The sequence below is a fragment of the Coturnix japonica genome, chromosome 8 (assembly GCF_054131305.1).
Source record: "Coturnix japonica strain WE chromosome 8, WE-NBRP24, whole genome shotgun sequence".
NCBI lineage: Eukaryota > Metazoa > Chordata > Aves > Galliformes > Phasianidae > Coturnix > Coturnix japonica.
The window spans coordinates 7857756-7871003 of NC_140670.1; the positions used below are offsets into that span (position 1 = coordinate 7857756).

At 48.0% G+C, this 13248-nt stretch overlaps 1 protein-coding gene across 4 annotated transcripts in view; it reads right to left on the reverse strand.

Moving 5' to 3' along the window:
* The window catches only part of CCDC6 (coiled-coil domain containing 6), a 47927-nt gene extending 40343 nt beyond the window's left edge, over positions 1–7584 (reverse strand). For all 4 annotated transcript variants that reach the window (XR_014948495.1, XR_014948496.1, XM_015866249.2 and 1 more), the window contains exon 1: positions 6890–7584. Coding sequence is in view for 2 of the 4 variants with exons in the window: in XM_015866249.2 (XP_015721735.2) it covers positions 6890–7483 (594 nt within the window). In the remaining 2 variants the exon portion in view is untranslated. The remainder of the gene's footprint in view (positions 1–6889) is intronic.
* Positions 7585–13248: the final 5664 nt, after the last annotated feature.

Sequence of the window (13248 nt, forward strand, 5' to 3'; positions counted from 1 at the left end):
ACCTGAAATTCCACCCAAGCACCTTATGAGCTGCAGCGTGATGACACAATCTTTTGTTGAAATCATTAGCAGCTGTGTAAGCCTGCTTAACACACCTGCCTTGCACACAGCAGTGTTATTTCCTCATGTACCACAAGGAGTTTTAGCATTAGCAGTCTGCAGATGAAAATATGCCCACCACACACCTACACCCAGGACTGAGCGCTTAGGAACTAACTCCAGTATTAACTGCAGTCGATATCAGCAGCAGGAGGAAACAATCAATGAAGACAAGTCAAATGAACTAATAAGTGAAAGACAAGCAAAGGCCAAGTCACTGCTCTAAATGAAAGACTTAGGAAGCCAGATTTCCTGCACCCTTTGAAATCAGCAATAAAGATCAAACTCTACTGCACTCAAAACTGCAAATAAAATGCAGTACACAACTTCCAGGAGCTGAAAATCACCCCAAGTTTTCGTCCATATCAGCTTTCCAGAAATGGAATTAGCAATAGGGAACCTGGATAAAAGACCAAAGCTTTACCCTACCACTCAAAGCAACAGCTGTGTAACATACAGGGATATTTGTTTCCTGTGAAAGCAGAGCTACATTAAGAAATAAGGGCTGTTAGTCTCAGTAAATGCTCAAACCTGGCAATAAGCTGTGCTTGAAAAAACTCACTGCAAACTGTCTGACACAGAAATGAACACCACTTTGATGAGAAGGTTCATTTAAAAGGAGAACGCACATGCACAATGGGAAGCTTACAGAAACAACAAGGACTTAGCATTATTAAAGAGTTCCAAATCCTCTCTCCAATCACAGCTCTTACTTCGCTTCCATCCCAAAGTAATTCCAAGCAATATACCAACATTACTATTGAAGACCCTCCACCATTATTCAACAAATCAACACCAATAAAGTAACGGGTAAAGAAGCAGAACTGTTGTGCAACCTTTCTAAGCAAGCAAGACAAAGACGGTTATCAGTTTGGTGCCAACTCAATGGCAATACTGAAAACAAACTCAGTGTAAGGAGGACAGAAACGTCAGGAGAGCTATTTGGCGTGGTTTTATAGGGAACAAGTCCTGGCGGATAAGAACAGATTCATCATTCAGCCAAAGCCTATTTGTAGTAAAGATTACTGCACAGGTGTAAGACATGTACATGGTGCCCATAAGATTGTATTTATAATAGCAATACAATAATCAAAGTACAGGCAGAATTCCAAAGTGGCTTACAGACCTTACAAACACTTGTCAGTGGGAGATGTCTAACGCAATTTCACACCAACATGCACTAAGCATGATGCTGATTAAAACACTGACTGTATATCACTCTTCATTAAGTCAATTCTGACAAACTCCAGGAGACCAAGATTGCAAGTGGGTAAAAAAAAAAAGGCTCATTACCAACCCCATAAATGAAGGGATTCTCCTCAGAGAATGGACATGGAGCACTGGCCTCATCATCGATGCTGCAGCACAAGTACTGCTCCATAATGTCCTCAAGGCTCCAGCAGAGGAGAACACCTCCACCACTGTAAGTAGCATTGGTGAAACTGGTACGGGGAAATAAATGTATGGCATCAGGATCTCTTTGTAAAGGGAAAGAGAGAGCTAACAGAGAGCCTCACGAAATTCAAGAACAGAGGAAAACATTCTTCTCGACACCATGGCACCACAGTTTTGAGCACCAAATCAGATGGTACTGCAGCAGTATGAGTTGGGCCTGGAAAAGACACAAGTGTGCTGCTGCAGTTGTGCTCATTTGGCTGCAGCACACAGCAGTCAGCTCACAGAGTAAGACTGATGATACAAGATGAAAAAAACAAAAGCTGTCAGCTCCAAATGAAGCTCTTGGATACAGCTGGACAAATTTGGAGCAGGAAAATGTGTTCAGCCTAGACCAGCGCATCATATAGCCACAACACATTCCAGCACGTTGGACTTCCAGCATCTCAGAGCCTGACAGCTTCTTTCAGCAGTGCCAGCAGCTGTGCACAAGGACCAAGCAGCAGCAAGCGGTACCACACCTTCCCATTAGCATCTACTACCTCAACCTAAGGGTCACGAACAGTAACAAAGTCCATCACGAAGCTTCCTTCTTCCTCTACAGATTTCTGCAGAAGCTCAACAGAAACTTCTTAAGAAGGCGGCAAACACAGCGTTCAAATACAAGACAGTTGTTTCCTCTACATCTGCTCTTCATGAATACATTTGGAGTTTGTAAGGGTGGCTGATATAAAGATGTTAACCAAGATGGTGGTAAATAGTCAAAGGTTATTAGCAAAAGAAAACTCACCAATGTTGATGCTTTGACCCAATAGCTGAGGCAGTCTCCGCTGGGGAGTGATCTCCAAGAGATGCTGCCTCAGTGGTGGTCAGCCCTTAAATGAGGTCACAGAGGAGGTGGAGTTGAGGTCCACCCCTTCAGGGAGCACAGCTAAATTACTCTCACCTGTGCTCCCGCAGCTGACCCAACACTTGCCTCAGCTGATTAATCAGAGGTTCAAGCTGTGATTTCCCATACAGAGTTCCATTGCACATTAATTTGCTAATCTCAGCAAAGATGTTGTCTTCACTCCAAGAAGCCAAAAGCCAGAACTGAGCAATGCGGTTGGATCTGAAAGCTGTGAGGGCACTCTTACCCCTACAGAAGCCACCACAAAACAGCAGAACCCAGATTCAGAACCCCCCTTTTTCACACTTGCAACAACTACTTTAAAACAAAGCGTAAATAGCAGACTTTACAAGTACCTCTGCTAAACATTCACCTCACTTTCTCAATTCACTTTGTACCTTCTAACCGCTTTCCTCCCTTTGCCCTTAGCTGAGCACCTTCCACAGGTTCATGTTTTTATGTGGCCTGTTCCGCTTTTTCTCCTACCATTCATATTCTGTACTGAGAAAGCATTCTGCTTTGAAACTCCAGTTCCATCTGCAGGAGAGGCAAAAGTACCCTTTGCAGAAGATTTTCACCAGTACAGCACACATGAACTTCCCCAAACTACCTCTCCAGGCTGCCGTTTTCCACTAAGAACCACAGCAGCATATCGCTGTGCACACACATCCCACCACACACTTCCTTGAGAACAAAATGCACAAATCACATCTATTTCCAGCATCTAAATCTGGTTGTTTACCGAGAAAACTGTAACAACTCGGCAATACCACAGAAGATTCTGCCAATCTGTAAGTCACAGAAAACCTGCCTGTTAGCAGGAGATGTCTGTTATTGGAAGCGGTGAATTTCCCCAGAATTTGTGACTAAAACAAGGAAATGAGAGTTGAGTAAGCCTTTTTCTTCCACTGTTTCTCCCAGCTAGCAGAAGCCTGTCCACACTGCAGTGCAGAAATTCAATGGAGACCGTGAAGCCAGGAGATGCAGCTGCCCTCTGCTAACACTCAGTATATAAACAAGGTCACATTCAGCCCTGAGGTGCAGGACTAGCTGGAGGGACAAGGGCAGCAGAGGCTCCCACACTGCTGCTCACAGCTTGCAGCACAGTAGCCCCAACACCTGTGCCTCTGAACATCATGGAACTCACAGCACAACAGCAGGGTGTTCACCCAAATAGCCCTGACGTGGTACTCACGCCATCAGCATTTGGGATCAGTCATCTCCATCTCAACCAATGATCCTTTGGGTACCCACATACCTCCCTATGGGATTTCTAGGACTCTTTCTTTCCCTGCAAAGCAAACTGGGTGGAAGAAAGGAAAGCTGTTCTCAGAAAGTCTATGTTACAGTATTAAAACTGCTACATCTGGCGCCCTGTAATAGGAATGTTCTCAAATGGAGAGTACTCAAATACACTACCTTTACATTAGTTAGAAAAAATAAATGCTAGACTAAGGCTCACTATACTTTATTTCCCTGATGCTACAGGAAATGCCTGATTACACCAGGTCAATTCACGTGAGGTAAATGACCGAACCTAACACCCAAGGGGAAGCACGTACGTACCTGCAGGAATTGGACTGAAACGGGTTTTGTAATGAAAAGCAGCCTGCTTCTATGAGGCCTGTCAAGTAGAAAGAACAACAAAAGCAAAATGCTTCGAGACTGCATGGCTTTCACTGAGCCAACTTCGGGACATCAAACACTGGAAGGCAAAAACCAACTAATGAAAGGAACAAACCCAAGTTGTTCTTCTGACTTCAAAACAAGCTCCCTGACCTGGACAAGCTCCTTCTCCCCCCAGGTTTGCACGTACTCTGCTTTCACCAGAGCAGTTGTGCTGTCTCAGACTTGGTTCACCAAGTGTGACATTTCCTTGCAGACCTCGCACCAAGAAACGAAGGAAGTGCACACAGGAACTCCACTTCTGATAGCACATGTAGCACAGTAACCAAAAGTAATGACTTCACAAATGCATGGCTGCTAAGATTTTCAGACTTTTCCCAACCTGAGCACCATTCTTTCCATTTTCTAAAATAGATCGTACTGAAATATACAATGCAATCATATAATTAAAGATTGCTAAATACATGCAAGCAAGTGAACTCAGCTATTTCTTTTTATACTTACTCTTGTACTTCAGATAACACTTCAGATCTCCAGGCTCTCCTCACTGAGTGCCTCCCCATGGTAATTACCAATAACAGCAGGTCAGATCAAATGATCATGTGTATTTATTTAACGTCACAGCAAGCAAATCCTCTGCATTTCAGGGTGCAGAAAGGAGCAGAGCTTGCACAGCTTTTTGGAAACACACTTAGTTCAAGCAAGTTTTACAGATTCCAGCATTAAACCAGCATCACAACACAAGAGAAGAGAAGAAGAAGATTGCTTTCTATCTGCTGAATCTTAAAGGGAAAATATCCATAACCAGAAAAGAAGTTGGAGGGAACTAATTAAAGCACAGTGTCAGTGCAGCACAAGAGTTCAGAGGAAGGGGTGGTGAAAGGCTGGGATGATGATGGGTCACACAGCCACGAGTGTCACCTCCACCTACTGCACACAGCTTGCATCATCTCACCTGCACTTCTGGCTACCTGTCGGTTCCACTCGAGCTTCACAGCTCATCCTCAGCCAACGATACAAATCGAAGCTGATCCGTGAATGCACAGCGCCTACAGCAGGAAGCGGCTGTGCTGCACTGCCCTGCCCACACTGCACAGCAGCGAGGACTGTAGGAGTACCACCACAACGGCTTACCATCACAATGGGGAAAAGCAGAAAACTTTGCATTTCATGACATTTCCATGTAAATGGAGCACATTTTGGCGTTTAACAAAGCTCAGCTCCGATCGCTTTCATACTCGGAGCAACAAAGTATTCTGACTGCAGATCTGTTTACATTAAGGACTATGTAAATCGCAGCACAAAGTCTGCTCTGCATTCAGGATTTTGTCGCTTGCTGAATTAGAAGCAGCTCGCTCAGCTATGCAGAGCAAAGGCAGTGTCTGCTCAGGAGACACCAGGCAGCCTACAGGTTGCTGTGAAAGTCTACCACCTTTCTCTCTTCAGCCAAGACGTCAAGAAAGACACAGATGGTTTCAGATTTAAGAAGATGACTCCCTTTTTCCCCAGTGAAAACCTAAGGTAATCAGTCCCTAGAGAGAGCACAAAAGGAATGTTAATACACAAGAACTTGTTTACAAACAGCCCTACACCTACCAGGGGTTCAGACAGATGCCATGTCTTTCTAACAAGCAGAGAGAAAATGTCTGACTGACGAGATGTCTTAGCCCCTTCCAGCACTGAAGGCACTCCACCGCTGCCTAATTAAGGCTCATTTCTCTTCTCGTAAAGTACTGACAAAGCACATGTTTCCCCAGCCGGCACTATATTTGTCATCCTTGAATAAATTACTTTGTATTGTGTTTCACGCACTCTTCCGGCCCACATCCTGCTACTCGCACTATTGGGAACAGAGGAGGGGTCTGCCTGCATGAGCTCCACATCCCATTCCATTGCTAGATGTATGGCAACAAACCGCTCATCAATCCAACCGCTACAAGCCGGTGGGTGAAGCAGCAGATCACAGAATCACAGAATAAGCCGGGTTGGAAGGGACCTCAAGGATCATGTAGTTCCAACCCCCCTGCCTGGCAGGGCCACCAAACATACACCTTTACTAGATCAGGTTGCCCAGGGCCCTGTCCAAGATGGTCCCATTCCAGATGGGAATGAGCACTTGCAGGTGGGATGCGGAGTCTTTACTGCAGCTCTGCTCGCACCAGCGAGGGCTGCAGGGCAGCACAGCACAGCACAGCACAGCACAGCACAGCACAGCCGGCACCACCTCCAAGCAGCCCCCCCCGCTGCCCGGGCTGCCCTCACACCGGCCGTGGCCATTGCAGCCCCCAGAGCAGCAGTGGCGGCTGAGATAGCGCAGCCAGCCTGACACAAACCCCAGACGCCCCACCGAAGGGGAAGGAAACCGTGTCATGTGGGTTACATTTTCATACGTATTTTGCCGAGGACTGCCGCAAAGTGAAGAGAAACTCATTTCTCCTCCCGGTGCGCTCCCTCACGGCTGTTAGTCCTGGTCGCAGGGCAGCTGTGTGGCACCTTTCAGACGGTGCTGAGAACCACAAGGAGTTCAGGCGATCGGACGCCACCCGCAGCTCTCGAGGTTCGGTCCGCCCGAGGAGCCGGCGGTTCGGCACGGCCCCTCCGCGCATCCCGCCCGCTCCGAGAAACTTCGTGCCAACCCTCGTCCCGTCAGGGCGCCCTCGGGCCCTGCCCGCCCTACACCCTCCGTCCCCCGTTGGCCGCGTAGCGCGGCTCGGGGCCGGGGCTCTCGGCTCACGACGGCGCCGCTGCCTCCCTGCGGCCTCAGGGCCCGCGGCGAACCCTGCCGTGGCGGTGCCCGCTGTGTCTCGGGGCAGGCCGAGGCCCGGCCGCTCGCGGAGCCCCGAGGCCCGGTGCCGCCCCGCCGCCCCCTCCCGCACTCACGATGGTGACGCTGGCCTTGCGCAGGTCGCGATTCTCCTCCTGCAGCGCCTTGCACTTCAGCTTGTACGTCTCCAGCTCGATCTTCAGCACCTTGTTCTCCTGCTGCAGCGAGGCCAGCCGGTTCGTCAGCTCCTCCAGCCGGAACGGCGAGATCACGATCCCTCCCGCCTTGCCGCCGCCCGCGCTCCCCGAGCCGCCGCCGCCTCCTCCCGTCCCCGCCGTCGCCGTGCCGCCCGCCGCCAGCGCTCCCGCCGCGCTCCCTCCTCCCCCGCTGCCGCCGGCGCCGTCCGTGTCGCTCTCGCTGGCGCTGTCCGCCATCGCCGCCGCTCCCGCCGCCGCCGCGCCGCCAGGCGAGCAGGGGGCGGCGCCCGCCGCGCTCCGCCGCCGCCCCGAGCGCCGAGAGCGGCCGCCGCTCGAGCCGCCCGCCACAGCGCCCCCTGGAGGAGCCGCCCGGCGCAACGCCAGCACCGGGGGCGGCCCCGGGGGGATCCCGCGGGCGGAGCGGCCTAAAGGCGCCCTGTGAGGAGCCCCACCGCATCGGGGGGAACCGTCCCTTCTGACTTTAGAGTCAGGCATCGGTGCTGACTGAAACATTGCCCCCTGGAAAGGCTTTTAAATGGAGCACGTTGTTTAAATGTTCAAACAGTTGTGACTATGGCTGAGTACGTGGCAGAGCAATACCCAGCGCTCGGATCTGGGAGCTTCATTTACACACAATTGAAACAACAGAACCCCCTGTTTTATAAAGAAACACATATATACAATATACACAACACAAGAAATGTTCCTCGGGGATCTCGCTTTTCATTGTACATGGAGGCAAAAGGTAGCAAGAGTTCCTTCAGAGCTACTGAACAATCGACGATAAACCCAGGCAATGCTGTTAACTAAGCACGGTGCCTCCAGAACTGATTTGTCATCATCATTCATTCTGGTCAGGGAGCAGGAGAGGAAAGTGTTGCTCCCTTGGACATGGCTCCTGGAAAACGAGTCTCAGAGGAAAGCACGCTCCTTGGAAATAGCATCACCCTGGAAACAGATCTAAGGACATTCCTTCCACTTTATTCAGCGTGGGGCTGCTGCAGGCTGCCTTCCGTGCACGTCTGCTTCGCGCTGATGCGCCTCGATGACTTCAGCTGAACTTCATCACGATGATGACACCAAAACGCTCCGCATCTCATTCTCATGCTTCGCATCTTGAGTGTGAGGTCGTGGCTTTGCAGGCTGTTGCGTTTCTCTGCTTTCTTCAAGGAGCTCTTTGGGAGCTGCGTGGCCCAGCAGTGAGCATTGAATGCTGGAGCTCCTGCAGTGAAAACTCTTTAGAAAGAGGGGGGGAAAAAGCACCTTAATCTCATCAGCCTCCTGCCTGATTGTTTGCCAGAGTTTTAAGCGTTTTCCTCAGCCAGATCAGATAACTCCCAGGGACCAGAGAAAGAGGAGGAAAATTCCTTGCTGGAAAAGTTGATTTACATTCAGGCTGGTTTTCTGACATGCACAAAGCTGTATGCTGTTACTGGAATAGACCTCAGCTTCGGTATTTCACTACTGGATGCTGTAAGATGATTTGAGATGAAGATCGGTTTGTAATCTGATAACTGGAGTCTGGATTGCAAAGCATGCCACAGCTTGCCTGGGCAACTTTAATAGCACAAACATCTAAATCAGGCAGGAAACCAAACCACAGCCAGTTTGGTGGTTATTCCCTGGGGCCAGAAGGCGTAACACAGCCGGGTTCCTGCAGTCCTGCTGATGGAGAGCTGTGCCAGAGCAGGCGGGGATGAAAGAGGGAAGCATTGTGGCTATGCTGGACTGGGGGCAGTTTCTGCATCTCATCTCTCACACTTCAGACTCGACTTTCCCAGCCTGCTCCGAGTCTGTATCTGTTGCTGGACAGTGCAGCAGGTTTACTTTGCCTGACCCAGCCCAGCATGAGTGCAAAGCCGTGTCCCAGGAGCAGCATCTTCAGCTGGGACACACACACCCTGTGCAGCAGTACAGCCCTGTGGGCACAATGGCGTGGTGCACCCAGGTGGCTCTGGGGCAGCCAGCAGCAGGGTACTGGCCTCTCTCTGGCTCATGGAGCCACCATGCCTCATAGAATCATAGAATGGTTTGAGTTGGAAGGGACCTCAAGGGTCATCAAGTTTCAATCAAGGGCCACCGACCTCCAGATCTGGCGCTAGAGCAGGTTGCCCAGGGCTCCATCCAACCTGGTCTTGAGCACCTCCAGGAATGGAGCATCCACAGCCTCCCCGGGTGACCTGTGCCAGCCCCTCACCACTCTCTCTGTGAAGAACTTCCCCCCCACAATGGGTTTTCCTGAGAGCAAAGCATGCCCTGGCCATGCATGTCTGCAAAGTCCTTCTCCCATTTATAGCGCAGGGACTAAATGGCATGTTAATTCAGGCTTCTCTGCTTAGGCAAAGTCATTTTAAATGAAGATACATTAATGCACATCTTTCATTTTAGATAATGTATATTCTGATTACTATGTGCATTCATTTCCTTCTTTATTATTATTATTAGTTTGAGGAATAGCTGAATAAAGGAATGAGTTGTAGGGAAATGTAATGGAGCGTACACGCTGTTCGTTCTATGGAATAGCGTGGTCCATACTGCTCCTGGATAAATGAGTCACCAGGACTCTGTAATTGGTTTCTTAATTATTTATGAAGGGGTCTTTTAACAGCAGTAATTTTTCCATTAACGGCAAGTAAGGATTTCATTATCTTTAACTACACAGCCTTTTTGTTCTGTGCCACAGTAAATATCAAAGTTTGTTCTTTTCACAGCTATAATATACAAAGGAATTTCATCACTGTAAAGTAATTATTCTTTCCTGTCTGCCTGGGAATACGAGTCTAGGTCATCTTATTTTTGGTTTCTTAATCACAAGAAGGTGTATCGTTTTTCAGAGGACTTACTGGGCAGGGGCCTCTACTATCTCGAGCAGCACAGGGAGCCTGGAAGGGGAACTGGGTGGTGCACTCAACATCCCCAGTGCAGCAACTGGAACTGGTCAGCTCAGCCAGGGGTGTGTGCCCAAAGCAGCAGCACAATATCAGACAGCTTGTCAGTATTGCTTTCAGCAGAAAACATCAAAAAATAGGCTGGAATTGCTATGGACCTGCAGGTGCGTAGATGAGGTGATCCTGGATGATGGGGGAGCTTCTGATAAAGCCCAGACTCCTTGCCATCCGCACTCTGCAGGCATTGCATCAGAGGGCTCGCTCCCCAGCCAGCACGCCTGCTTTCATAATAATAAATTATAACTTGGCACTTTTGTAGCACTCTCCAGTTCAAAGCTGCGCTGAAACATTATCTAATTAATTCTCACAATAGCCCTGGAAGGCAAGAAATGGAGGTAGTGAGCTAATGTACTTGCCCAATGACAAACTGTGAGTCAGTGGTAGAGTGGGAGTAACACTCAGGGGCCCTTGATGCTTAGATCCGAGACAGCATCCTTCTTTTCATAAAAGCATTTTAGTGATTTACAAGACAGCACCCATATATTTAATTACAATTACATCCAACTACTCCAAATTAATAGATTAAAAGGGGAAAGAAAACATTAGCCTAGTTAGCACCAAGAAAAAATCACATGCTTTGTGCATCAGTGAAACATTAACCAAACCAATTTAAAAGTACAAGTATGTGGTATAAGCAGAGTTGGCAACCCCCCCCCCCCCCGGGGGGGCTTCTAGTTTCAAGGCTGGGCACAGGCTGGTGGGCCCTGCCCTCCCAGGGGCTGGAGGCTATCATGGCACCTAAGCCACCAGCCCGTCCCCACCGCAGGGCACCAGAGCTGTTTCTCTTGCCCCACAGAGGCAGAGCTGCCTCTTGCTGGCCAGCAGCAAACCCAAGCAATCTGCAGAGATGCAGCTCAGTGTTTCACCGAAGCAGGGAAAAAGCGACAGTGATATTGTATGAGAAATAAATGCAAAGCTCTAGGGGGGCAGGGAGGAGCTTTGGTCCAAGTAAAGAATTTTAAAATGTCACTGGTACTGTAATAGGACCAGAGCAGATAGCGCAGCAGGAAGCAGCAATAAAAAAAAAAGGCAGGGATTTATTCAGAGAAGCAGTCAGTACAGGAGATAATGGGCAATTAGAACTGATATTTCATAAACTCACATCAACAGTAGAAATATTTAAATCAAATATATTGCTGGCGTGAGGAATTGGAAGAGGGGTATGTACTGAGATTTCATACAAACAGTAATACAATTCCAGGGGTCCATTAATCAGCTGGAACAACTTCTGTTACAATGCAGTTTTATTAAAAAATGTTCAGCAGTTATGGAGTGAAAAGGAAAAGAGCAACTGAAGCTAATTAACCTAGGAACAATTCTTTGTGGTACTCAGGAGTATCCGACTGAAATTGAGAGGGGAAAAAGAAAGGAAAGTTGCTGTTGCATTAAAGAGCAAGTAATGGGAAATAAACTGAAGCGGGTGAAAAAGAATTGTGTCTTGTATATAAGCAGATATTCAAAGGAGAATGCTGCTTGTGTATGTAGGGAGTTGGCCATCTTCTGAGGGTTGCTGAAGGGAAGAAACCTAGATTTGAAAAATATTTGTCCATGTAGAAAAGTAATTCACCGATGTTATGAATTAAGCTGTTTATTAATGCAGGGTGTCTCCTAAGAAGCTGTTCAGACTAAAATAACAATGTGGCGCTTTCTTTTTCCGACCAACAATTACTTAATCAGAAACTTGTATTAGAGAAGAAGCCTCTCTTCAGAACAGAATATTGGGATCACGGAAATTTTCTGTGTAGCAGCAATCCAGCAGATTGTGCATCTTCAGCCTTTGGGCTTTTCTTTCCTATTCTTATTTTCCCAGGGAATTATTTTATCAAAATTTGGAATAGGTTTGTTCTTTTGTTCCGGCCCTGCCATAGCAATACCCAGCTTCTGGAGGCTTTCCAAGGAAACTGGTGAACAGTGGATTGCTGTGTGTTGCTGTTTTATTGACCAAACAGCTCTCAATAATTAGTGTGATAGGAAAAGTACCAATAAAACCTTCATTATAAATCTTTGCTTTCCTCCAGGATTTAGGGTCCGATAGTAGAGCCATGCACAAGTAGTGCACTGTTTTTAGCATCAGCAGTCATGAAAACCGTGGCACGTACACGAGGTTTTTCTTGAGCAGCTCATTTTTCTGTCCTTCACTAACATTTTTCTCTTGTGGTAATGGATTATTTTTTATGGAAAGCACTTTGTAGCATGCAGGGTCAAAGTTTTCCGTCTTCCCCCTCCCTCCCCTTGGGTCTGCATCTCAGTCGGAAAATCGCTGCTCTCTCAGCAAAGTGAGAGCATTTTCCTCCCCGCTCTCCCTGGAGGATGGGGCCTATCCTGAATACACAGGCCCTGTTTGCTCTGCTGCACCCAGCCCAGCCCCATTTTGCCTCTTCCCATGTTTCTATGCCCAGTGCCCCAGCCTGCTCCACAGCTTCCCAAGGAGTGAACTGCATGACCCAGAGCTGCAGCAGCACAGAGGCTTGTACTGGCCAGGCACCTGCCCTACACAGGCACAGGCTTTGTGTGACCCCATGGAAGGTTCTGTCCTTAAAGATGCTGTTAAAACTCCAACCCCAGACTTGCAGTCCCCTACCCCCAGCTGATAAGAACACAGCTGGCCATGAGGCTGGTGCCCAGCCCTGGCACCTATAGGCTGCCCCAAGTGACAAACTGCATGTCAGGGTTTGGGGAAGAGCAGCAGCCTCCCAGCTGAGCACAGCACGATTGCCTGCACCATGCACGATACAGACAAAAGCCTGTGTTAAACAATCCCCCAGGAAATTAGCATTAATTAGCAGGGTGCTGCAATCCTGCAAGCTACTGCCATTTATCCCACTAATGTCATCTCTTCACTACAGGAGCTCTTAAGATTTCTGACATTAAAACTATTACCAGTTTCAAATAAAACATAATTGATATTCTTTCCGAAATGGAAAAAGTACTGGAGAATATTACACAGCATTATTATTAGGTAGAGCTAAAACAAATAGCAAAGGCTAAAAAGACTGCCGTGTTTAGCAGTCTGCTTTATTTTATGGATGCAGTAAAAGGCCCATGGCTTACAGTTTTGCCTCTAAGGAGAACATTCTCAGTGGAGAAAAAAAAAATCAAGAAAAGACAGAAGCACATATTAGATGCAGAACCCTCACCCTGGGGCTGTCTGCACTTGATGCTAGTACAGGCAGTATTTCTTTTAGAATGTTTGTGCTTCAACCTTGTGCTTTCCCAAACATCCTGAGCTACTGTTGAAGTCAATACATTCAGTGCAAAACAAATCAACACCCACAAAATCCCATTTGTGCAACATTTACTGGGAAATTCACAACTCTGGGAATGCAGCTG